Here is a 26,500-nt window from a genome sequence, read left to right as displayed (position 1 = left end):
CCTGTATCTTGAATTATAACTCCTGAATTAATTATTATCACAGTTATTTAACAGTGATTTGCAAAGCAGCTCATTATTATTAAATTATAACTGCCAACTGTTTATTTTACACACTATTGAAATAAGCTAATATTATATGATAAAATGTTATTGTTATTGGGCAAACAACCCTAAGGAGGAGATATACTGATTCACTGACTATCTATCAAAACATGTTAATATACTGTACAAAAAAACTAAAGGAATACATGGTATTCCATGGGACACTGCCAACATTATCTATTAAGATTTGATCAATATCATATGAAATGACTAAAATGTATTCTTACTAACTAAGCAAACAAGAGAGTTCTAGTTTAGTAATAATATACAATATATTACATTACAGTAAGACAATAATTTAAGTCTCATTTATTTTCACTGGCCCACCATGACTGGGTTACCAGTAAGAAGAGTGTACAAGATCACTTCAACTATATTCTATTCATCATATGCTGTTAATGATGAGGCCTGTTGTTCAGTTTCAGAATTCAACATGTCACTGAAAACGTGACTTTGTCTGTTGTAGATAGAGTTGATAATATTTCTATATGCATTGATGTCCCCCTAGAACCATCTTGCTGACTTCAGTTTGGAAACTACCATCTTAAATTACTCACAATAATGACTAATTTACATCTGCTGCCAACATTAATGACCCAAGGCCACTATGAACTAAAAAGAAATTCAAAAAATAGTTTACAGGAAAATAATAATGTGGCCAATGTAATGAAAAGTTTCTTGTGTTTATTTTAACACTGATTATTTAAATATAGAAAGAAAAATAGCTGTACAGTGCATCATCAATGCTCTATTGGTCATTAGAAAATATTTCTGACACAAATATTTATATTGTTAAAAATTGCAATTTAACAACTTTTAAGTAACTGAGGTACTATTTACACTGTACAACCATAGCTAAACAAATTTGTACATTTTTAAAACTTGCAAAGTGACCATCCTTACCTTCAAGAAATGTTTGGACAGATGATTAAAGATAGGATTTATAACAAAGTGGTGAAGATGAGAATGTTCTTGAGGTGTTAATTGTTCATAAAGACAAAAACTATCAATGTCATAGTGAGCACGTAGAAACTCACTGTCTTCTTCAAAGCCTATAATTCCTATGCCTACAACATCAGAATAACTCTTCGCCACAAAAGCTTGAATTTGTTTTCTTTCCTATAGTAAGGCAAAAACAAAACATAATACAATTGCTTATATAAAAGTGGTACTAAATTATATTTCCTACCATTTAATGTTATGTCAATGTATACAAGTTCAAACTTGATTATTTTTAATTGATACATCTAATATACAAATTGAAAATTTTATTAATTACAACGAAGTAATACCCACCATGATGACTAATTTCCATCTGCTAAGCTGTTGAAATGCCACATAAACCTAACTAGATCTTTTCCTGAGAACTACAGTGATTAGACTATGAGCACAATAATATTTCATTAATAGTTCCCCAATTTTATTTTTATAAAAAGTGAATGTTGATGCTAATTCATCTATATGGATATGAATTTCCTGCTTCTGTGCTTATAAATTCCCATACAACGGCAATGATTATTTTCTCATAGCAATTTCCTATAGGACACAGTAATGCTTTTTGGTTATCTGTCTTAAAAATACCCTTATCCTACACAAAAAATAATTAAGATAAGTCATCAAATGTTTTTTTTTCTTACATGTCATTAAGTCATGGCAAGATGTTTATTAATAAATATGAAATTTATATACTACAATGCACTTTTAAGATTGCATAGCAAATGTTTTATCAACAATAAACTGTTAATGTTAAGCAAAACTATGGAGCGTTCCTATCAGGACTGCCACCAGGGAGCCAGGGCTTTGCACAAACAGTTTAGATTCTAGCTGTGCCACCTTCTCCAGTTTCAGATTCCAAATTGATATAAAACAAATCTATGATAAGTACAAATAAAAAATTAATTTAAAGCTAAACATGATAATAATAATTAGTTCAAATGTTTCTAATGCCTTAATAATAATAACAGTAATTAAGGAAATAAATAATGGAAAACTACATTAGTGTGAAATGTTCACACTAATGCACTGTCTTACGATTTATTCATTAATGTACAGTGATGTGTAAAAGCATTGAATACGAGTTAACTGTTTTCAGTTATCATTTCCAAAATATGTCCCATACACACACACACACACATTAAATAAGTGGGTGCCTCACACAGCACACATGCTGCTGCCCGGATTGGTTACTATGTATGAGAATATTAAAAGAACAAACAAAGTAAAATTCATAAACAATTTTCCACATACTGTTTAAGTGTTTTTTTGTTTTTTTTATGCAATCTTTCAACTTCAGTGATAGAGTCTTCATGGGGCACAATTTAGTCAGCACAGGCCAACTGCAAATAAATTCTTAACAATGTGTGGATCACACATATATGCATTACATTTAATTTAATTTATGATTCCATGTTCATTATGAGTTTAAAACATCATTTGTTATTTGAAATACAGCACTCAGTTCAACATCTCAAGAGTTTTAATTGATGAATAAATCAATATGTAAGCTTAATTACTAAATACAAATATCAGCAGCATATGAAGTCAAGTTATGTTTAGGAATTAAAGGACTATTGTAATTTGGTATATAGTTACTGGATGCCATCAATTCTATTAATGTAAGCAGATCTTGTGAGAACTTATAAAAGAGAAAGGTCTGAAAAAATGAAACAGAAATGTCTTTAGATGAAATGACAAATACCATTAAAAGTAATGATGTATTAAGTTGACTAGAAGATGTGATAATATATTGTGACATGGAAATCTTTCACTGTTGAACAACAATTCAGATAGGTCTTAAAAGGTCTACTGTATATAAACTAAAAACTGGGAAGCTTCAAATTAGATGCAGATAAAATTAAAAGCTGTATTTATAATATTTGGGCCACTCTATGCACACAAAACAGCATAGCCACAATAATACTATATATATGAGAAAATTAACTCTGGCATACAGCATATAAATTTGAAAGCATATTTGGAATGATAGTTATCATGGGAAATATAACCAGTGAGTATAAAATCATGTTTATGTAAATGAAATACTCTAAAAATAGTGCAAGAAAGTCAAAGCACAGGGCTTAACTGACAAACAGATGAAAAAAATATGGTAAGAAAAATAATGGATTACGGGTTACACCCACACTTTAAGTTGTATTAAAAACTTCTCCTAAAACTTAAATCGTAAAGTTAGGAAAATTCTTTTGTTTATATTGCAATGCATATCAACTGATTTTTAATCAGTAAGTGTCCTGCATCATTTTACAGTCTTGAAGAAAGAATTAAAAATAAAATTATAGTTAAACTTAAATCGTAAAGTTAGCAAAATTCTTTTGTTTATATTGCAATGCATATCAACTGATTTTTAATCAGTAAGTGTCCTGCATCATTTTACAGTCTTGAAGAAAGAATTAAAAATAAAATTATAGTTAAACTAGTACCGTATTTTCCTTTGTATAAGTCATTATTTTTTTCCCAGAGAATTTTATGTGCGACTTATTTATGACTTTTTCTATGGTGCAGTGATTGTCCATATTAATGGTAGAGTTCTGGCTAATGATATGTTACCTTCTTTATCTGAAAAGTAGTCCATTTTTTCACTGACATAAGGGAAGATTTCTGCCTTCCTGAACCCAATCAAGATGCATGATACACTAACAGCATTCCATGACTCCATTATTCAGTAACATCAGTTAGTGTAGCTCTTTTGAGTCTGCCAGTATTTGTAAACAAATGTTCCCCTGTCAATATCCATTCTTCCCAATGAGTACACATTCCAGCTTTAAAAGTATGATTAACAATGACGTCTAAAGGCTTTAACAGTTTGGTAAGTCCACCAGGTATAATTGAAGATGTTGTGTTTTTGGTCTCTAGTAGATCCTTGATGTCTTAAGTGATTTAGGCCCTCATGCTGTCCATGACCAATAGTGCACGATTTTGGTGGAAGAAGCCATCTAGTTCAAAGAATATGCAGCAAAATTCAAATACAGTAATTTTATATTTTCTTATCATAGTGCAGCCTTAGCATTCTGAAAAGTTTTTTGACTGAACCTTCCAAGACCAAACAAGTCGCTGTCACTCAGGATGTGCACAGCTTATTACTGTATAAGTGTGCACAGCACTTGATGGACTGTTGTGTAGCTGTGCAGGCATGCAACTTAGAGGGAACATGGCTTACTGGTACAAAGTATGTCATTCAATTTGTTACCAGGAACCAGGAATTTACAATAACTCAATATTTTACAGGAAATATTGTGTAAGAAAAACATATTGGGTAAATAAATTAACTTTTCAGGCAAAGGTGTGACCTATATAGAGATGCGACTTATGTTTGTACAAAAACTAGAAAATTCCTAAAAATCAGCCTTGTGACTAATAGAAGAGTGTGACTTATAATAAGGAAAATACAGTAATACTAAATTATGATAAGTTTACAATTATAAATATAAGGTCTGCAAATGTAACACACCCCACTTTCTTTAACATAGTAACAAAATAATTACATTTTGCTAGGTAAGAAACTGACAAATTGTGTAACTCAAGTGTGAAATTAACCCAGTACTACTCTCTGTGGCAAAACTCAAAGATGATATGTAATATTTCATCATTCTGAGTGTGAGGCTATTCTATGACAGTTACATAAAGTGGAAAATACATCCAAATTCTTACATTATTTTACTTTATTGTTCATTTATAGACATAATTAATTAATTTAATATATATATATTGTGAATGAGGTGCTGTTGAATTATAATCATTGTTATTCTCCTTTGTTCTTAAATGTGTCACTGGAAAGCAGTTCAACCAGCCTCAGATGTTGTTTTATGTCGATACAGGTAATTTTCATAATTCCCATCTTCACAGTTCCTACCTTTCATAGCTAGACTTTGTACTTGTCAGTACAGAGGTAGTAGCTGGTATGTGTCTTTCATTCCACCAGTGTTTCTCTCTCATGCTCTTAGTAACATACTGTCCAAGAGGTGTCTCTACACTCAGGTAAAAACAGAAAGCCATATTGAGCTAGAGATTAGGTCAGGGTGCAGTTAAAATGCTCGTGATATCCAAAATGTAGAAAATATAGACTCAGAAATTTGATACCATATTGAACTCTACACCTGCATAAGTTGTAACGATGTTATTAAGGTTCTCTGATACCTTTAACTAGTAATATAACTTTAATATATGAATATACCATGAGTTTCAATCTTCTTGTAATATTATAGTATATATTATGTATATGTACAGGTTTCATATAACATGTTGTTAGGTTTTGTGTATGGGCCACATTCTTTACAGTAGGTGTCTGTGACTTGTTGGCAATAAATTTCAACAATAAAGAAAGAGCACAGAGTCCACCTGTTTTAAAATAATACATTAAAACAAGTCAAACCTATACACAAATGTTCATTACACTGTTGGTTTCCACAGTTGTATTTAGATCTTTAAATAATTGTCTCTTCTTTCATCAAAGTCCACACAGGTTGGTTAAGTTACTTTAGAACACAACTGATAAGATAAATTATTTCTTCTCTACTCTGTTATTACAATACAATCTGTGACAATTTCACTTTAGAAATCACCACTACACACTCATTATGGCTATACTCACAGTCACACAGTCTAGATCTAGCTATCTAACTAACTCGAACTACATTATGGATGCGTATTTATACCCTGACAGAGGTCTAGAATGTTCCACACACTATTAGATATTATGATGTAATGATAGTCAATTAAAACAAGAGAAAAACTCAGAAGGTTCTAGTAACATGATGCAGTAATACAACAATTACCAATTCATACCTATTTAATTACACAATGTATGATTTGCAAATAGTTACATAAACAAATTGTGATAAACTATCACTTCTAAAATAACAAAATTTAACACTCACGCTAATTAACTATCTAAATCATGACCCTCACATTAAACAGAAAAGTCATGTATATCTAACATATGTGGTCAAGAAAGCTGTTAAGTTGATTTATCTTTATCTGTCTTTATTGTTCTAGAGTGGATAGGACCTGTTCTGCTCAGGGAAGATATTGCTGCAATACTGGACACTGTGCCAAGATATAGGTAGTAGTGCCTGTCAATGGTCATTCAGATGATATCTAGAGGTTACAGCCTCAACTGTTTTTGAATGAGAACGAACAGGCATGGGGGGGGGGGGGTTGGTACACTAGTTGATCTTGTTAAATGCAAGTTTCTTGTAAACTAAGAAACACTAGATTTAATTCATCAGCCTAGAACATGATATTGAATAAGAAATGACTTATAGAGAGAATCCAGTAAAAGCAACAGTCCATTGTTCCATAAAAGCAATTACAGACACCATGTTTGTGTTTCGTGATTGTTGTAATAAAGATTGTAGATTTCATATTTCACTCTGTGTCCAATCTCATTATTCCATTCAACAGCACATTCCAGTTTTCTAGAGATTTAGCATTAATTCATAATTGGTAACTTGACTAACTCTCCTGTAATTAAGCAAACCTATAGTACTGCTCAAAATTTAACTGAATATATCACAAAGTGGATAGAAAGGAAAAAAATTCCACATAACCATAGGAGGTTACATGTTTCTGTAATATGTTTACCGATCTGTGAAGATTGTGTTTCAGTTTGCTGGATATCAACCAAGTTAAATGTTGATCACTTTGTTACACTTCTCTACTTTTTTGCATTATCACGATAACCATCCATTCATCAGTGGAATTTTCAATTCATATGGTTTATCACCACAGCTGAGCCTTCAGCTTTCACAGCAGTATGATACTCCAAATTCTGACATATCCCAAAAAGAGCAAACAGTCCTTGTCTGCCAGTGAAAAAGTTCTTATTTACATCCATGCTGCTGGCGCAATTGATATTCCATTATGAAGCATCAGTTTGAGAAAGGAGATAGCAGATAGGTATTTTAAACACTGGACTGGACCTTATTTTGTGCTACATTGACTCAATCTGTCAAATTACAAAATTCAGCTGTCTTGGGGCACTATAAAAACACAGAGAACAGTTGAAAAACTGAAATCTTATATCCCTAATGAACATTCAAAACACTGGCCAAACCAGAATACAGAGAGTGAAAGAGCTTAAACTGCAGATAATGATAAGTGCAGTGTCAAATACTACCCTAACCCGATGAAGGAAAAGAAGATAATATTAAATATTTCCTGGCTGTTGATGATAAACCAAAGGAAGGGAACAGAATACTAAGCAATTAATTATATGTTATTTGCACACCATACTTTCCAAGATACCTGGTAAAATGACGTGATATTTCTACAGTGCAGCCTACTTAAGATTTGCTAATTTTCTATTCACATAACAATGAGTTATGATAGCTAAATAATCTAGAATATCTGAAACTGGCACACTGTTACTGATGCGTAGAATACTTAGAACATCACTAAAGCTGTGGAAAATACAATTTTTATAATATTTTCTGACAGAAACATAGTAATTCATATAGAACTTATGCCATGGAGAACTTATAACTAATTCTATGTGAAAACCACTTATAAGTATAGAGAAGTAAACCTATAAGCATAGAAATCTAGATAAATGTGATGTGAAGATAGGGTTGATGAGGAAAGAAACCTGTATGTGGAGAGATTGTTGTGATAACAGAATAAAAACATGTTAAATACCTTAAACTTGAAAGGGAATTTGTCAAAAGTAAAATGTGACAGTAATGATATGTTTATGCAGTACAGCTAGTTATTGAGAGACCACAAATTATTCATACATACAACATTTGTAAAATAGTTTAGTTCCATCCAAGACTAGAGATGGACAATTAACTCATTTAACAAATATAATTGTAAGCACTGACTTGTGTGATGTAAAGTAATCAGTTAATTGAAATTACAATTAAATTCATTAATTTTAAAAAATAATCAACTAACCAAAATAAGATTAAATACTGCTAAGTGAAACAAAACTGATGGACAAAAATGCAGCATGGCTCATATTAACTCTTTCTCTCTCAAAGAAATCACCAAACTGCTATAACAGCTCATTATACTCTAAAGATGACAAATCACAAAATGGAATTCTACTGATCCATGTGATAGTCATAAAATAGCTTCACATTTGGTGTGAATTTGGTGCAACACATCTATCCCATGAAATACAAAATAGCATCTTTGATCAACTCATGCCACAGAAAGCAACACCTAGGGCTGAATTAGCACATTATCTAGTCTGGATTTATCAAGTTCTTAATTATAACTCTTCAAAAATTAAATAGTATGATATGAAATACACATTATAGAAAAGTGAGATATATGATAGGTTCATACCACAAATGCACAAAGGATGATTATGAAGAAAATCCCATATTTAAAATGATTATATTGTAAAAGCTATTTGCAACTAAATTTCCCCAGAAGTACAATGAGAAATGTAACTTTTACTCAAGAAAGTTTGGACACAGTAAAAAAGTGCTTTAAAAACCATCACAAAATGTTCAATATGTCTTCCCATTATTACTGATCAGGAAACCAAATCTATCCCTAAACAAAACTACTGTAAGTATCATCTGTTTTAGTCAGTGCTCATTGATCCTCATAATATCCTGCAAACTGATATGTTTTATTATAATTACCAGTCTTTTATTGTTGAAAGTGAGGAAAGAGAAATAAAACAATGTTGGTTTGCTATAAAGACAATTCAGTAATTTTCATCAGTATTCTTTATAGTCACCCTGTATTTATATTAATAAATAATTACTTGATGATACACATCAAACAGTGACAAAATATTTGTGAAATGTTAATGTCAATCTCATACCTGATTTTATAAGTGCATAAAAGAGAAGCCTGAAATTAATTAAAATATTTTTTGTGTTAACTTTGAAAATTTAAAAAAAGACTTATTATAAATTTCTTTTTAGAACTATAAAACCAAAATAAATAACTATGCTTTTAAAATCATTCAATAATTTATAGTAAACTGAAGCTATTAATCCAGTAGATGAAGTTTGCAAGTTGACCAGAAAGAGCTGTAAGGAGAGCTAAACTAAAATTTTCCAGTATATTTTCACTAATCTTATGATATAATTAATAAACTTACATCATTTTTAACACTTTTGTTAATTTCATTTAATTCCTAGATTTACAATATAAATGTCTGCTGGATGGTCAGCAAATGACAGTACAGCATAAAAATGTGAAGTAGCCAAAAATCATTTTGTTACAGGGTAATGAGTAAACACTATCCTCAACAGTTGGTGTTACATTACAATGATTACTGCCTAAAGTGGAAAAGACCTAAGCATTTACATTAATTTACCTTCTTTTGAGAAAAATGAAGACACTGCTTTACATCTTCCAGCATGTTTAAGGAATGATCAAACTTTCCTAAAAACATGGAAACATCATGAAAATCTTCCTCTTTCACTTTTTCAACAGTAAAATCCCTGTAAACAATTCATAATGTTTATGATATGTTTCACATATTTTTCAAAAGTATATAATACCCAAATGAAGTTTAATATTTTCTCAGTTATATAAGTAGAAAATGTTTACAGAGAATCAAACTGACTTGAAAAACTTAATACCTTGTAAGCAAATTCATTTATCAGTTTTAATGAATCAAAGATCTGATTCAAGTTTCTCTAAACGTTTCCAACAGTATACTGTTACTAAACAGGAATGTGAAATCTAATTAAAGAATACATGAACATGTACAACACTAATTAGATGAAGATATGGATATTTTTATCGTTGCTCACAGAGCCACTAGATATAAACACATACAAGAATATAAAGTAGTTTTTGTTAAATTGTTTCCTAACTCAGCACACACACAAATATACATACAATCACAAGTGTACTTGTGTAGATGTAAACAGAAATAGTGAGACTAGACAAAAGTAATACACAAAATAAACTGTCTTTATCAATACTATAAATGATAACATAATGTGTATACTTGCAGAGCACTTACAATGAACAATTGTTTTAGATGGCATTTTTCAGATTGACTTTATCAAGACCAATTTCTAAACTAGACCAACTAGTTGAAGAAGTTTCAGGCTCACTAAATGCCAGGTTCCACAGAGCAACATACATGTATTATCCAGAAAACTAGTCATTTTATTCCCATACAAACATATTTACTAAGTTAACAGTTAATGCAATTGTAGCCTCTAAATATCACCTAAACAACCACCGAAGGACACTACTGTTGACATGGCTACACAACATTGTATCAAGCAATGTTCTCCATAGGCAGTAAGAGGTAATACCCACTTCAAGAACAACAAAGATCAACTTAATAGTATTTTTGACCATGTATTATGTGAAATCTGCCCATAATTAGAACAAAGAATAAATTCAAAATAAATATTATAATGTCAGAAGAAAAAGAAACCTATAGTATATTCATATATCACTAACCAGCCTAAACTCTTCCACCAAGGTTTTACATAAAATGTTTTTATATGTACTTGAGTCAACATATTAAATTTCAATTTCTAGTTCATTATTTTCTATAAGCATATCAATCCAAGATATAATTTTATTCTGAATTTATTCCCATACAAACATATTTACTAAGTTAACAGTTAATGCAATTGTAGACAGGCAGTATAAAAACAAAACTAAAATTAATCAATAATTTTAGTAATACATTTATTAAATATTTAACTGAATGATGAAATGAGCTTTTAGAAAATTGTAGTCACTTTAAAAGATAAATAAATTGAAAAATAAAATTCTAATACAAGAAACCTTGTTGCACAGTCTAGCAAAACTTATACTTATAGCACTTATTCCATATTACATGCATATTCCTTTGTACTAACAAGTTTGTTTATTAGCTATTTCCTGCACTTAAATTTTTCTAAACATATATATATACACAAATAAAGTAATCATAATTTATTTTCTGTACAAATTAAAACAAAAATAAGAGTTAATATTAGAACAAAACTCACCTAAGAAGGCCAGCACGGTGAAAGACATATAAAACTTGTGAAAACACTGAAGTTGGATAAGGTGGAATTCTCTAGAAGTTAGAAAACTGTGTTGCAAATTATAGCTATTAAGTATTAATTTCTCATATTATTTTTATACATTTCACAAGTTTAACATTGAAAAAATGATTTATTCTATAATCCATTTCTAAAACAATGAAAGCTTTGCACAGTAAAATATAATCTGAAAATAAAAACATAAAGCAAAAGAACTAATCTAGATTTTGTTTAGTTATCTTTCATAAAAGATAACTATATCACCCACCTAATTATCATTTTATAGCATATCTCTTCTGTGAATAATCTGAAGTAATGACAACCAAGAATGTTTAATTTCAATATGTTTGTTTTTGTCAAGCATAAAGTACACAATGAATTATCTTTGTGTTGTGCCCAAAATTTAATAAGAAAATTTATTATTTGCTAATGTTAAGCCTGTGTGATAGGCTTCATAGATGGGTTGTAATATGTATGATCAATCATATGTGTATAAAAAAACATTAACAAAACTGTTTCTATGGTTAAAAAAATTTATAACTCTTCAAATAGATTACCTTAAAAGGTCAAGCACATTTTCAAATAGAAAAAATTAGTTTGGGTACTGAACGTTTTGAGGTATAAAAATTAACAAATTAGTACTTTTGGTTTTCAAAGTTTTTTTTATTTACATAAATTATCAAATTAGTAGTACCAAAATATACATGTTATTAAAATGAATGCTGCAGACCAGAGAAATGCATACAAATCTAACAAATGTTCATGTTATTTTCAAACTGTTTCTATCTAATTTAAAGTCAGTGATAAGTATCCCAACTAAAAAATTATTTTCATATTGTGGACTTTAAATAATGTATTTGTAAAACTTATAAGGAAGATAATACAGTTACTTTTTATATTTTAAAATCATTAAATAGTTTTTCCCTAATTTCTATTTGAGGTATGCAATTTGATTGGAATTTGCCTAATTTTCTACTTCTTGGTTCATTGCATACAAAAGTAATACACCTAAATTAAATTAATCTTACAAACAAATATATAATTTTAATAACAAAAAAAAACCAAAACTAGGAAGTAAATCTTTCCTTGTTGTTTCTCCATCTTTCTGATGATAAATATGATATATTTGATACTTCTTATACCAGATTAATTTTTTTTTTCTTGTGCATATGCTTGATTAACAACCACACAGAAGGTTATTTTTATGCTCCACACACACACACTGATACTGTAAATACTATGATTTTCCATAAGCAGACTAAGTTTTTAATGTAGCAACTAAAAAAGAAGTAAAATGTTTGAGATTTCACTAAGAAAGAAAAAATTTTCAAACAAGTAATTAAGCAGTTTACAAACTTACTGTGAAGAAGTTAAGTAATGGAAATTCTGGTGTGAGATGAGGAACAGTGATTATACAATATTCAACTTCAGGAAACATTTCAAAAACTTTAGAAAGAAAATCTAAAGACCTACAAAGATCAAGAAAATTATGTAAATAATAACCGAACTCTTAGCAATTGGAACATTACCAATAGAAAGAAACTGCTGTTTAATACCTTATTTTAAAACTTTTAATCTTAATTATGCTTTTTTTATTTAATTTTCCAGAAACACACACACAAGAACAGGATATAGCTTTTTGTCTGGATAGCCAGATGAATAGTCAAAGTTATTTGTCCAGTTTACTGGAAATTAACATTTTCTAACATTGAAATGTATTTCCGATAAGCAATTACCTCTCATCACCCAAAGCTACCTCAACCTTCATTTGCCTTCATTTGCTAAACTTTTTAAAAGCGCACCATTCTTTTATACCCCTATCTTTTTTTGCGTCATTGCAGAAACATGTGCTGATTATGTGACCACCAATCCCATTGAGCCCTCTATACTGGCACAGGTTGTTCCTTCTATCCTTGCAGCACAAGGGTAGAAGGAGAAAGTATGGTGGAGAAAGTGATGATTGTACCTGCACTAGTATATAGGGTGCAATGGGATTGGTGGAGGGTGGTCACATGATTAGCACATGTTGCTGCAATGATGCAGAAAATATTGGGGTATAAAAAACTGGCGTGCTTTTAAAAGTTTATCAATGCTTAGATGGTAAATAAAGGTCGAGACAGCTATGAGGGAGAGGACGTAGTGCCATTTTGTAAAAATATTGAACAGCCCATTTGTCTATTGAAAAAATATGAAATAAAGGAATAAAACTGGATTTTTTTTAATTATTAATAAAAAAGTTCCATTTTATATATATCCAGTTATGTTTAATTTGTCTTATTTTCATCAATTATTTATATTTGTTACTTATCTTTATCTACTGAAGCAATTATGTAACCATGAAATTAGCATAATACACTGATGAACAGTGAAATCATTGACTGGTATAGATGTAACTTACACTCATACCCTAGACCTACACTGATATAAGTGATATTTTTCCAACTATGTTTTTAGTTAAGCTCAATTTATATCTAATAATTATTATCTCTTTTCAATAAATAAAGGGTTCTTATACTTGTATGCATTGTTTAAGTAATAATAAATTTAATAATACACACAAATAAGTAAGCTTTTCTTTCATCTGAATAATTTGCAGTCACAGAACTCTTAGCTTACCTTATTCATTAACCATAAATTACTTACCTTATGTCTTCTCATATACGAATATTGTTGTAGTTGTAAAACAGAGAAAATTGCAGTGCACCTCTGATTTCTTTTGTAATTCCTCTTTTTCTTACCAATTCAACTGTCTTTAATTCTCTTTTGTAGAATTCACATCTTAGTTTGTAGCTCATACTGATGAATTTTATCTAATTCATCAAATGATTGAAATGTACCCCCCCCCAATACAAAGTGTAACATTTTCAGCCACTTTTTATTCATCCCCATGCTTTTTGTGATGTCCTGATGCTGATGTAATTGCTGGACATTAGCTCTCAGGCTGTTTGTCTGAATAGTCAGACATATAACTACTTCACAGAAGTAATGAAATACAGAATAAAATGAAGGACATTCTTGTTATAAAAAATTTCAAATAATTTGATTAGATTATTTTGAACTTTTTCAGACCTCATAAATTTCTTTTAGTTATATAATTTCACTCTAATATAATTACAGTGAAAGTTCTTTTAGTGCGCATTACTTTTGCTTATAAAATTATGCATTGATCTTTACTAGTGACAGTACTAAAGTAAATACAAAACATACACAGCTTTGTTCACCCCATTAGTTCCATCACACACAAACTGTAATAATTATCTTCAACCTATGAGTAATATTATAATGTACAGTATTTTGTGACTTGAAGCCTTATCTAAGATCTAAAATCTTACTTCTTTCAAATGTGTACCTTAATAATCAAATAATAAAGATGCATTACAAAACTGGAACATTAGATGTTCTAACTTAAAATGTTAAGATATATAAAAACACTGACTAATTAGTTTTATATTTTTAAAGACAGAGAGAGAAAAAAACTGTGGAAAATATTACTCATTTGAGACAACATGGTATTACATTTTGAGAGGCACTCTTGCAGTTTCATGTGTTATTCTGGGGATCAGTTATTATTACACTGATGAGTGTCAAACACTGGAGAATGAGAGCATTAAAAAAGTTCTCAACTATTCAATCACTCCAGTAGATTTGTTGTACCTGTGCATTTAAAAAGCAATGAAATGCTTCAAACCATGATATTTACCTCATGATAAACACGGTTGGCATATTGTGTTTTGCTACCCTTGCAAATGCTGACTGTGCTGCCCATCCACCCACTCTTCCACCATTATAGAAATTTTATATAATTATGTCCCCAAGAACCTGCTGCCCTGTGCAAATGCACCCACTGTCACATCAGCCTTGATAATAACTAATTAAAAAATGATATACTTGGGTTCATAATAAATTTGGATGTGCACTGAAATTTTATGAAGAACAGTTTCTCTACAATTAATTGATTGATAACTCACCTTGTTTCATACATTTTGTCAATACAAAATAGCTGAACACACACTGCACTAGGATCTCCTTTATATGAAGGTACATTATTTTGTAGTTGAACAGGTATCACTGGTTTAGGGTGTTGAATTACCTATAAACAACATAAATTATTTTAAATGCTTTAAAATGTATTATAACCATTTTTGTAGTAATATTCTGCAGAGGTTTTAATAATTTTTAGAACAATGAAATTATGAGACTGTATTAAAGCTTGTAAAAATTACTACAATTATCTGACACAATAATCATAAATACATCATTATAAAAAACTATTCCAGTAATGATTAAGTAGCTTTTATATGTTCCTAAACAATGGAAAAGACAAATACCGTGTATATTATGACTATTATCTTATGGTAATCACTTACACAGGTAGGTGTCAAACACTGAAGAATAAGAGCATTAAAAAAAATGTCCTCAACTGTTTAAACACTTCAGTAGATTTGTGTCTGACATAACTTATTTTAAAGATTTTGTTAATACAAAATAGATGAACCCACATCACATCAATGACAAGACGAATATAAAATAAAAAGATTGGTTAGCAGACGAAGAACAATGACAGTGCATTACAGCACAGGTCAGTCTAAATTCTCTCTATCAAAGATGGAACAAATCTCTCTGAATGTGCTAAAACCTATTCCCACAATTCACATTAACTACATAGTTGACCAATCAAAATTATATTTCTCCAAGTAACAGTCATAACAGTGAATTAACTTATTCATGAGGCAATGTTGGGCCAATACTACAATCCCATGTAGTATCAGATTAAACCATAGGCCATGGAGTTTACAACTTAGAAATTATTAACAAATTACCTACCCCCTAAATTTCCTAGGTCAAGAACTAGAACTCTCAATAAACCAAAATATTTTGTTGCTATATTAAAGATATTCTAAAGGAGAATGATATGAAACTCAGTGAGAATAAACTTCAATCCAATGCTGGCAGAGCCAGATATGTGTGCATATTTGAATGCCACAATAGTACATTCAGAGCTCTTAAAAATATTATATATTGAAATTAACATAGAAAAGATGCCTTTCATTTGAAATGTCACAAAAACAGAAAAAACTTCCAAACTAAACATTTAGCTAATTAATTTGAAAATTTTCCTATCAAATACAATGCTTGACAGTAATGGATTTCCTTTTGCCCCGAGTAAGTGAAAGTCTAATTTGGCAAAGTAGTTCCAAACATGAATCTGATCAGAAAAGTGAAGAAAAAAATATTACTTTAGTTTACCTGCTCAGTATTAGCTGATAGTTGTTTTATGTTTTTTAATAAAATACTTGTAAAACATTTTACAATAAATTAATACTTCTGATACTATAAGTTTGTTTGTGTTACTTCATTTGAACATCACTCTGCATATCATTGGCTTTAAAACAAAATATGTTCTTTAATTGGCATGCCATTAATAGTTCTGCATGTGATTCTTTCAAATTAAATATGTTCTTTTATCAGCATGAAGTAAATATTCTGTATTTCATGCAGTAATGTAAATTACTGTCATTTAAGAGAAATATTTTTATATATGCATAGTGTTTTGATCGGTACTAAACTATCCTTAATTAATTGTAATTATCTTAAGATACTGTTTTTGCAGAGATGCAATTCAATATAATTATGGCAAATGCTTATTTCTAAATGATTACTTCAATGAATGAAATGTTAATTTTGAATAAATAAGTCAAAGCATTTTGCTATTTGTTTTTGTCACTTGTATATGACAACAGAGTATTTAAGTTTTTATTTAAACCAACAGAATTTCTTATCTTTTAAATTATTATGACATTATAATATACCACAATATAAAAATATGTAGGGCAAGTACAAATCAAAATCGGCCAAGTTAAAAAATAATGGCCTACATGCCCCACAAGACAAATTGCCTTAAAAAGTGGCTTCATACTTTGAAATACTAAGTGGTAGTTTTCTAACCATTCCTACATAACCAGACCCACACTTATACAAGGCCACATGCACGTGAGTCTCCTGGTCAATACCAAAGTTCTGGATACTATCAGGCAGCTAATGTTATTTGTTTACAAAGAGACAAAATGGATGATGATTGCTCATGACAATAAAACAGCCATGTTGTTTTCCTGAATGCACATTTGGCTATTTGAGTAATATCTTGTAACTAAGTGATGCATATTTGTATTACAACTAAATTGGTACAGTCATTTGCATTATCATTTTTAAAAGAAAAAACAAACATATAATGAAGATCACTGCTCATTTAGTTGAGACTTTACTAACTACAAAGGTATAGTGGTAAGCATTATGTAAATGAATAAGCTTGCTTCTTATATTCCTATTTCTTCTTTTTTTACTACATCCACTTTTAAGAATATATTATCCTTTAATGGTATTGAAAACAAAGGCAGTAGATGAAAAGTAGTTTGACAATTTGGCACCAATTTTTAAATTTTTTCTCCACTTATTTTAATAACAAGCATCTGTTTAATTAATTGTTGTTGTTTGTTATTAAGCACAAAGCTACACAAAGGGCTATCTGTGCTCTGCCCACCACGGGTATCAAAACTCGGTTTTATACAGCTGAATGACACTTATCAGGTAATTATTTTTCGTTTTCAGCATTCAAGCACAATATCAAAAGAAAAGTAGGTTGATTTGGGTCCATTAAAATAATTATATAAAAAAACTTATTAATTAAATGGCCCCCAGGGGCACAGTGGTATGTCTGCAGACTTATAGCACTATATGGTTTCCAGAGATCACATCAGCCAAGGAAGCCTTTAAGAAATGCTTGCTATAGATCCAGAATGCCTGAATGAGACTTATGTACTATAACGCAAATTATAAAATCAAATTTTAAGACAGTATTATTATTATTATTATAAGAGATTGAAACAAACAACCATTCTTATTATTAAGAATCATAATTTGTTAAAATATTAATACTGTTCTTCCATAAAAGAAAAACAAAAACATCCTTTTGAGTTATATACTGCTGCATATATGAGTTTTGAGATTACACTCTTAATTTTGAATTTCCTCTTACTTCCACCAGTCATGACAAAAAATATTAGAAATTTCATTTTGGCCGAATAGTAGTGAGATGAAACCTTATATTTATGGGTAATTAATTATTCAATTTACATGTATGTCCAATTTGATACACTTAAGAGCACTATTATGAAAACAAATGCCGCCAATGATTTTGTAACTGGTTGTTGTGCCTCTTTAAGACTTAAAGCTATTGTTTTTAATATATCTGTGCAATACTTGAACACAAAATGTACCACATTTTTAATAATACATTTAAACTTATCAACAATGGGTGGGTCTTACTAATTAATTACCAGTTGACCTTACTCACTGAGAAAGAACTACCAATAGGTAAAGGGTTAAAATAATCACACACATTATGTAATTCAGATAATTCCAAGTTAATGAGTCAAAACGTCTCAATGAAACTAGAGATTTAGATCCAATATCATTACAGCAGTTTCTATTTAAACTTCTTTTGTTGTTTTCATATGCCTCCTGATAAACCAATCATTTTCATCACATCCTGGCTTACATAATTCAAAAATGACTGAAATAAGATTAAACAGCTGAGGTTCATCTTCCATAAATCAGACATTCACAGTAACTGTAATTAGAAAATTTTATACAAAGTTGTTGAGCAGCCATTAAGAACTGTAATTAAACATATTTTTAAAATTTTCTTAGTTCTCTGTAGTGATTTTATTGGCAGCTTTTAGATGTATAATCAGTAACTGGAGTTTACAAGAGAGTTGGAAAAAAAAATCACTTCCTTTAGTATTCAAATCACGCTATTTAACATCCAAACTTTTGTGAGATTTTTCCTTTTATTCCAAGAGTTTATGCTGATCAGTATCGTCAAAATCTGGATACTGTTAAACTAATTAACAAAAATTGCTTTTAATAAAACAACTACAAGCTTTTTATTTCAACACCAAAGGAAATGGAGTTTGAAGGTCCTGATAATTGTGTTTCATGAACTGGCTCAAAAACACTGACTATATATTAGGGTTGTTTAAGAAAATATTTTCTACAAAAGTAACATACCTAGTACCATTTTCATTCAGCCTACACTTCACAGGAAGCCCTGTCAATATATATCATGTATTCTTAAATTATTCTCCATGTATTTAAACATCAAACATGTATATACATACAGTATAAACAGAATTACAAGGAGTAAAAGCATTAATATTTTACATAACTGATTGGATTGGTAAGTTTGTTTACCTATGAAAATATACCATACATCCAGGCACCTTCACGAAGGAGGTAGAGCAATGTCTCCCAAAATGAGGTCAATCACAAAGAAGCGAAAAGAAATATTTGTGATCCATCAGTTCAGGTCATGTCCTTATATATATTGACTGTTTCTTAATGGTTTTTACAAAAATAAATGTAATTTCAACATAGTTTTTATTTGCCATAAGATTTCCTAGTATTACTTGAAAAGTGCCTATATTTCTGGTATTCACAACTATTACAAAATCTGATCCAGATATCAGCTGGTTTTTAACATATCCACTTCAATCCAATCTACTGATCCAATATTTCACTGAGGTTGCAAGCTTATTGGAAAGCTTGTTTGGGAATAAACCCATTAAATATGTCTCTCGTACTCACAGATTGAATGTTAATATACCTACACCTTTCTAATACTATATGATCAAAGTTCAATTTATATACAACTATATCCATGTAAACTACTAGTCATGCAGTTATTTTTTTTATTCATGAAACCATCATTCCAGTTAATTTGCATTTGTAAATTATCTTACATACATATAACATTAAGCTTCTATTAAAGAATGTATTAAACACATTTACACATTTTCATGAATTTCATTCATAAGACTTTATTTTAGGCAGTGGCTTTATATTGCCTGTTTATCAGAACATTTACAAAATATTTGTAACTAAAATCCAAAATTGATAAATTAAAACAAATGGTGAGTTATGTTTTTGGAGCAACAAAAATTAATTATTTCTTTGAAGATATTTTAGTCAAAAACATGCTGCCTACGTAATAAAAAATTATAAGATGAATAGTGTTTGGTCACAAATAGTTCAGGTTTAGGGGGATGGCCAGACTCTGTTCTTCTTGCACAAAATATGTTAAGTGACCATGTTCAGGCATGTACTACACTTAGCTTATAGTGACAAATAAGTTTCATTAAGCCTTCTTTGGCCATCACTATAGACAAAAGTCAAAAACCCATGGAGGAAATGACTTTATAGAGTTGAGAAACCAGGTCTTGTATTGCACAACATGTATGGCCACTACCATATTTTGTTTGGGAATTCGGATTGAAATACGAGTTTTTACTCTCTCAAAACCTGGAAATTAGTGCGAGTTCAGTCATACTGGTGAGCACTTGGGATTCTAGATATCACAAGGATATCCAGATATCAAATCTCTATTCAGATTTTAAAAATACGAGTACAGGAAAGTAAGCCTGTGACGTATCTCTGTATCAGCTGCCGATACTGATCCGATCTAAAGGATTCTCCGATATATTTCTGATCCAACTTTTAAGAATCTAGTACTGTGTGGACCCTTCTAGACCTCTGTAGGGTATAAATACATGTCAAGTATTTAGTTTGAGAGCCAGATCTAGACTGCGTGATTGTGAGTTTAGCCATAAAGAGTGTATAGTAGCAATTTTTAAAGTGAAATTATCATAGATTGTATTGTAATAACAGAGTAAAGAAGAATAATTCATCTTGTCAAATTGTTTTTTAAATAACTGAACCACCCTGTGTGGACTTTGGTGAAAAAGAGACCATTATTTAAAGCTCTGGATGCAATGTGAAAACCAACACTGTAACAAAGATTTGTATATATGTTTGACTTGTTTAATATATTATTTTAAAACAAGTGAACTTCATTGTTGTTTGTTTATTGTTGAAATTTATTGCCAACAATCACAGACACCTACTGTAAAGAATCTGGCCTATACCTGACAGTGGTGAACCAGCCAGAATCTACAGTGGTAAATGGCAGTAGAAGTAGACATAAACAACAGTGGCAAATAGGCCTATATATGCATAGCTGTATTGGTGTAAAAATTATTGTAGAGGTCACAACCACATTAAAAAAAACATATTGACTGACTTTGATAAGTGGATAGAGAGGGATGAGCAATTTGGGCTCAAAAATGGCAATCTAAGATAGTGTGTGAAACAACAACATGAACTAGAAAGAGAAGAGAGGATGAAAAACAGAAAAGAAGAAAAGGAGAGACTGGAAACAGAAAGAATAAGAGCAACAACTGAGATCTCCAATCTCATCCAATGGAAAGATGGAGGACCCAAGAATGATAATGGAGTCAGGGCCACCCAACTTAAGCTGCTCAAATTTGATGAAAGGAAAGACTACATAGATACTTTCCTGGAGAGATATGAAAGATTTACCCAAAGTCAGAACTGGAACAATGGTGACTGGGCATTCTGTCTCAGCTCACTTCTAACAAGAAAAGGCCTACAAGTGTATTCGGGAATGACATCAGAAGATGCCATGGACTATGATACTCTAAAAGTGGCCTGGCTAAAATATTATGAACTTACCAAAGAAGGTTTTTGCCAGAAGTACAGAGAAATCAAGCCTGACACTGTAAAAACTGTATTTCAATTTGTGGCATGTCTACGGTGATACTTCACAAGATGGACTGACATGGCCAAGCGTAAAAATAGTTTTGAGGGTCTGGCAGATCCACCAATATGTGAACAGTTCATGATCATGTGTTCCACTGACATGTCACTGTTCCTAAAAGAGTAAGCACCAAAGACATGGACAAGATGATCAAGCTGGCAAAATAGTATATGGAAACCCATGGAGGGAGTATAACTGGCAAGTCCAAAAATAACCAGTGAAAGTTGAAACCAAGAATGGCTGACTAGAAGCAGAATGCCACCAAAGGTTACAAGAAGTCAACAGACAAAAGGGAGAAGAGATGCTATACTTGTTATAAAATGGGGCACATTGTGAGTGAGTGCAAGTCTGCCACAAACAAGCAACAGCAGAAATCTCAACATAAAGCAGCTCAAGATACCTCCAAAGATGGTGCTGGCAAGAAACAAGAAAAAGAGTGCCTGTCACCATGGATGCTGCTGCCAGAAGAAACAGAATGAAGACAACTCATCAGATTCACCACAAGAACAAAGTGCTATCACCATGATTAAACAGTGCATGATTGATGGTCAACTCAAGTTAGCAAATGGGACAAAAGTGCCAGTGGAAATCAAAGCATGTGACAAATATTGAGAGGTGCCAAAAAACCACAACATGCCAGTAGGTGAAGGATATGTCAGGGACAAGAAAGTGAAAGTCTTTTGAGACACTGGGTGCAGCAGAAATAACCAGTCTAGTATCTGATGACCAGATGACAGGCAAGATACATCTGTGTGTGCTGATTGATGGGACAGTGAGAAAGTTTCCAACAGCAAGAATAAAGGTGGCCACTCTATACTATGCAAGCAACCTTGAGGCCATATGTATGAAGGCACCCATCTATGACTTGGTGATTATCAATATACCAGGCAGTAGAAGTTTGGAGGAACCAGACAGAAAGAAGACTGATGAAACATCTACAGTTAACACAAGAGCTCAAGAAAATAAAATAATGCAAAGCATTCAAGCTCCTGCAAATCTTGAAAGATCTCATCTCGATTGTATGTCTATGTCTGAAGGAAGCACAAGAGAAAGACCTTTCACTTCAAAAACTTTGGGACAGTGCCTGAGAGAAATTTGAGCACAAGACAAAGGGGAGAAGGACTTACAGAATAGAGGCCCAGAAGGCAGTTCTATGGGTCAAGTTATACATATCACAGTAAAAATAGAATACCAGACTCAAGTAATGAAGTTGGCTCACAAGTTGATTGTGAGAGAACACCTAGGAGGAAAGAAGAAGATGACAGACAGAATCACCAGAAACTTCCATTGGCTGTGGTCATTGGAGATGTGACCAGATTATGCAGGTCATTTGACATCTGCCAAAGGACAGTACCTATAGGGAAGGTAGCCAAGGTGCCACTGGGTGAGATGCCTCTCATAGAAGCATTCAGCAGAGTAGCTGTGAACTTGATGAGACCTCTAGCACCTGTACCCGGCAAGGGTAACTGGTACATGCTGACAGTAGTCAACTATGCAATATGTTACCCAGAAGCCATGGTACTGCTGAAGATAGAGACAGAGAGAGTAGCAGATGCTCTTCTGGAAGTGTTCTGCAGTACGGCTTCCCAAAAGAAGTTTTGAGTGACTCATCAGCACTAGGCAGGCTCTTTTACTACCTGATACAACCCCAGATGTAATGGACTTTGTGAGAGAGTCAATGGAGTCTTAAAGAGCATGTTGAAGAAGATGTGCCAGGAGAGACCTCATGAAGTCCCACAAGCAAGTACAGGTTTTTCACCCTTCGAGTTGCTGCACAAGGTCTGATTTAGATATTGAAAGAGATGTAGACAGGAGAAGAATCAAAAGAGAGGAACACATACTAGTACTTGTTAGACCTCAGAAACCAACTGGAGGAAACTTGTCAACTTGCTTAAGAGAGCTTGTCTGCATCTCAAGGCAGTTAGAAGCACTTTTATGACAAAAAGACCAAGAATCGACATTTTAAGGTCAGAGAAGGTCTTGATTCTGCTACCCATAGAAAACAACAAATTCACCCTGCAGTGAAAAGGACCTTTTGAAGTGCAGGTAGTGGTCAATGGAATAGACTATAAAAGTGGATGGTAAGACCAAGATCTACCATGCCAATCTGCTGAAGAGATACTTTGAGATAGAAGAAGACCTAAGGGGTGCAGCTATTGAGGTATAGATGGACGTTGCAGGTGTGGCTGTCACAGATACAGAACCAGAAGATGCTGAATTTGTCATAGAAGATGAAGAACTACTAGACATAAGACCGCTGGGTGGAGATGAGACATACAAAGACATCAACATCAGTGAAGAACGGACTGGCAAGCAGAAGAAAGAGCTAGAAGATCTACTGTGCCAGTATGCAGATGTCTACACAGATAGACCAGGCAAGACAGATCTTGCACAACACAAGATCTAGACCATGATCAGGGATCCAGTCAAGATGAAGCCCTACTAGATGTTCTATGCGATAAGAGACCTGATCAAGCAAGATGTTGAGGTCATGTTAGAAGGTGGAATCATTGAGCCTTTGAATTCAGCCTACTGTTCACCAGCTGTAATCATGAAGAGGAGGGACAGCTCCTTGTGACGAAGTTCAATTTTGAACCTATGGACAACCCAGAGACAATCATGGTGAAACTCAATGGGGGCCAAGTTCTTTACCAAGATCGACCTCAGTAAAGGTTATTTGCAGATCCCAATGGAGACAGAAACTAAAAAGATGACAGCTTTTGTGATACCATATGGATAATATCAGTTCAAGAGGATGATGATTGGGTTAGACAACTCAGCAGTGACATTCCACCAACAATGAGGAAGCTGTTGCAAAAAACCACCAACATCGAGCATTATGTAGATGACATTCTGACCCACACAGCCAGATGGGAAGACCACCTGAAAAAAGTCAGAGAGCTATTCAGGTGACCATCAGGCCATCTAAGTGCTATATCGACTATTCTGAGCTGGACTTTGTTGGTTACAAGGTAGGTGACCGACAGATAGTCATGGAAGAGGAGAAGCTATCCTACATAAAAGATGCACCAGCTCCTACAACCATCAGTAAAATGACAGCAGTAAAATGTCATGATGCTGTAACAAATATTTGTATATATGTTTGATTTGTTTTTAATATATTATTATAAAACAAGCAGGCTGTATTGCTGTTTGTTTATAGTTAAAATTTATAGCCAACCACCACAGACAAATATTGCAAATAATCTGGCCATGCAAAATCTGACAGTTATTGTGAACTCAAAAATAGTGGAAAATATAGAAAATTTTTGAAAGTCATTTAAAACTAATCTTCATGTTTATTAAGATAGGCCATGCCTTCTGATTGAGGAGGGAAAAACAGTTTACATTCAAAGCAAAAAGTCAGGAAATAGTGTGACTGGACAAAAGAGTGTATTTATTTATTTGTTTGCATAAAAATTTACATCTGCAATAACCAAAAGAATGCTAAGATCTAGCTGGCAGTTAAGTCATTGATGTTTGAAAATGAAAACAGAATCATTTCAATGTAGGAACTGATACATGTTGGAGATGAATATCAAGATAGAAAAAATGTTGTACAGAATCATCACAACTGTACTTGAAATAATACTGCTTATTTGACTGATTATTTTCTTAGTATTACATGAACTGGGCTGTACTGCACAAAGACACATTGCATGATGACCAAAACAAGACTGACTCCAATAAAAATATTCAAAAGACACATATATTTAGTCAGAGAACAAAGAACTAATGCTTTTCTAAATTTAACCAATCAAACACAATATTGTAAAATGGCCATTCTCCAATCTTATAGAAAAATTGGGCTAATAACATGTGAAATTTCCCTTCCACTAATTTCCAGTCAAACAATACCATGAGAACACAAATAATGCAAGATTGGTGTTCTCTGGAGAAATGTTACAATCTCAAGATACATATTTAAAGTAGTCAATTACTGATGTTACAAATAACTAACGTCAGGAAATATTATAAAAATGTTAAGCATTATTGAAAGGTTAGCAGTTATGATAGCTATAACTATCACATGTATATCCAGACTAAAGAAGAGAACACATCAAAAGAGCTTTCCTTTCCTGCAGGTCTGTAACATATAGGAATAATATAGGACATATAAGCAAACATAGCTCGAATAAGGGCATAAAAAAAGAAGCACAGTGAGGAACTACAGACTCTAAGCGTCTTTTTGCATGATGGCTAACTGATTAATGCAACTGTAGAATACAAAAAATTACTAACACAGAAAAAAAGATCTCGAACAACATGTAATTCATTGAATGCTGTGAGCCTAACAAATGCAAGCAGTAACCGCTGCTGCTGTTAATTACTGCGTCTTCTTGAAATTCCATGGTTATCAGAATAGACTTAAAAAAACAAGGATTACACATTCAGTCTTAGAAGTTTCAAAAATATGTTTAAAAAATCCTACAGAAGAAGAAAATATCAGCTCAGCCAAATATCCCAGATTAAAGAAATGAAGAAATTTAGTATGTTAGCAAATGGCGTATAAAACCAAGAAATTTGTGGGTTTTGATACAGTTCACAGTACATTTGATGACATATTTCACTAAATTATGAGTATGAGAGAAAAAGTAGTTTTTCCAAAAGGACTGAACAAGATGATTTAGAGAAAAACATTAGAAATTGGGCAACCTGATGCAGCCACAGCAACCTACTCAGTTCTGGAAATGGGAGAACGTCTTTGGAGAAAAAATTGAAAGAAAAAATAGAGGGGACTGAAAAT

At 31.9% G+C, this 26,500-nt stretch overlaps 1 protein-coding gene across 1 annotated transcript in view; it reads right to left on the bottom strand.

Moving 5' to 3' along the window:
- LOC106464278 (cilia- and flagella-associated protein 61-like) overlaps window positions 1-26,500 on the bottom strand; it is a 111,813-nt gene that overhangs the window by 51,249 nt on the left and 34,064 nt on the right. Inside the window, exons 7-13 of the mRNA XM_022391983.1 lie at window positions 19,149-19,188; window positions 17,811-17,862; window positions 15,050-15,171; window positions 12,442-12,550; window positions 11,046-11,116; window positions 9,398-9,524; window positions 1,006-1,221 (exon numbers count right to left, since the gene is read on the bottom strand). Of these exons, the coding sequence (XP_022247691.1) occupies window positions 1,006-1,221; window positions 9,398-9,524; window positions 11,046-11,116; window positions 12,442-12,550; window positions 15,050-15,171; window positions 17,811-17,862; window positions 19,149-19,188 (737 nt within the window). The remainder of the gene's footprint in view (window positions 1-1,005; window positions 1,222-9,397; window positions 9,525-11,045; window positions 11,117-12,441; window positions 12,551-15,049; window positions 15,172-17,810; window positions 17,863-19,148; window positions 19,189-26,500) is intronic.

The sequence above is a fragment of the Limulus polyphemus genome, unplaced genomic scaffold, assembly GCF_000517525.1.
Source record: "Limulus polyphemus unplaced genomic scaffold, Limulus_polyphemus-2.1.2 Scaffold1605, whole genome shotgun sequence".
NCBI lineage: Eukaryota > Metazoa > Arthropoda > Merostomata > Xiphosura > Limulidae > Limulus > Limulus polyphemus.
This window is presented reverse-complemented; position numbering and strand designations above follow the sequence as displayed.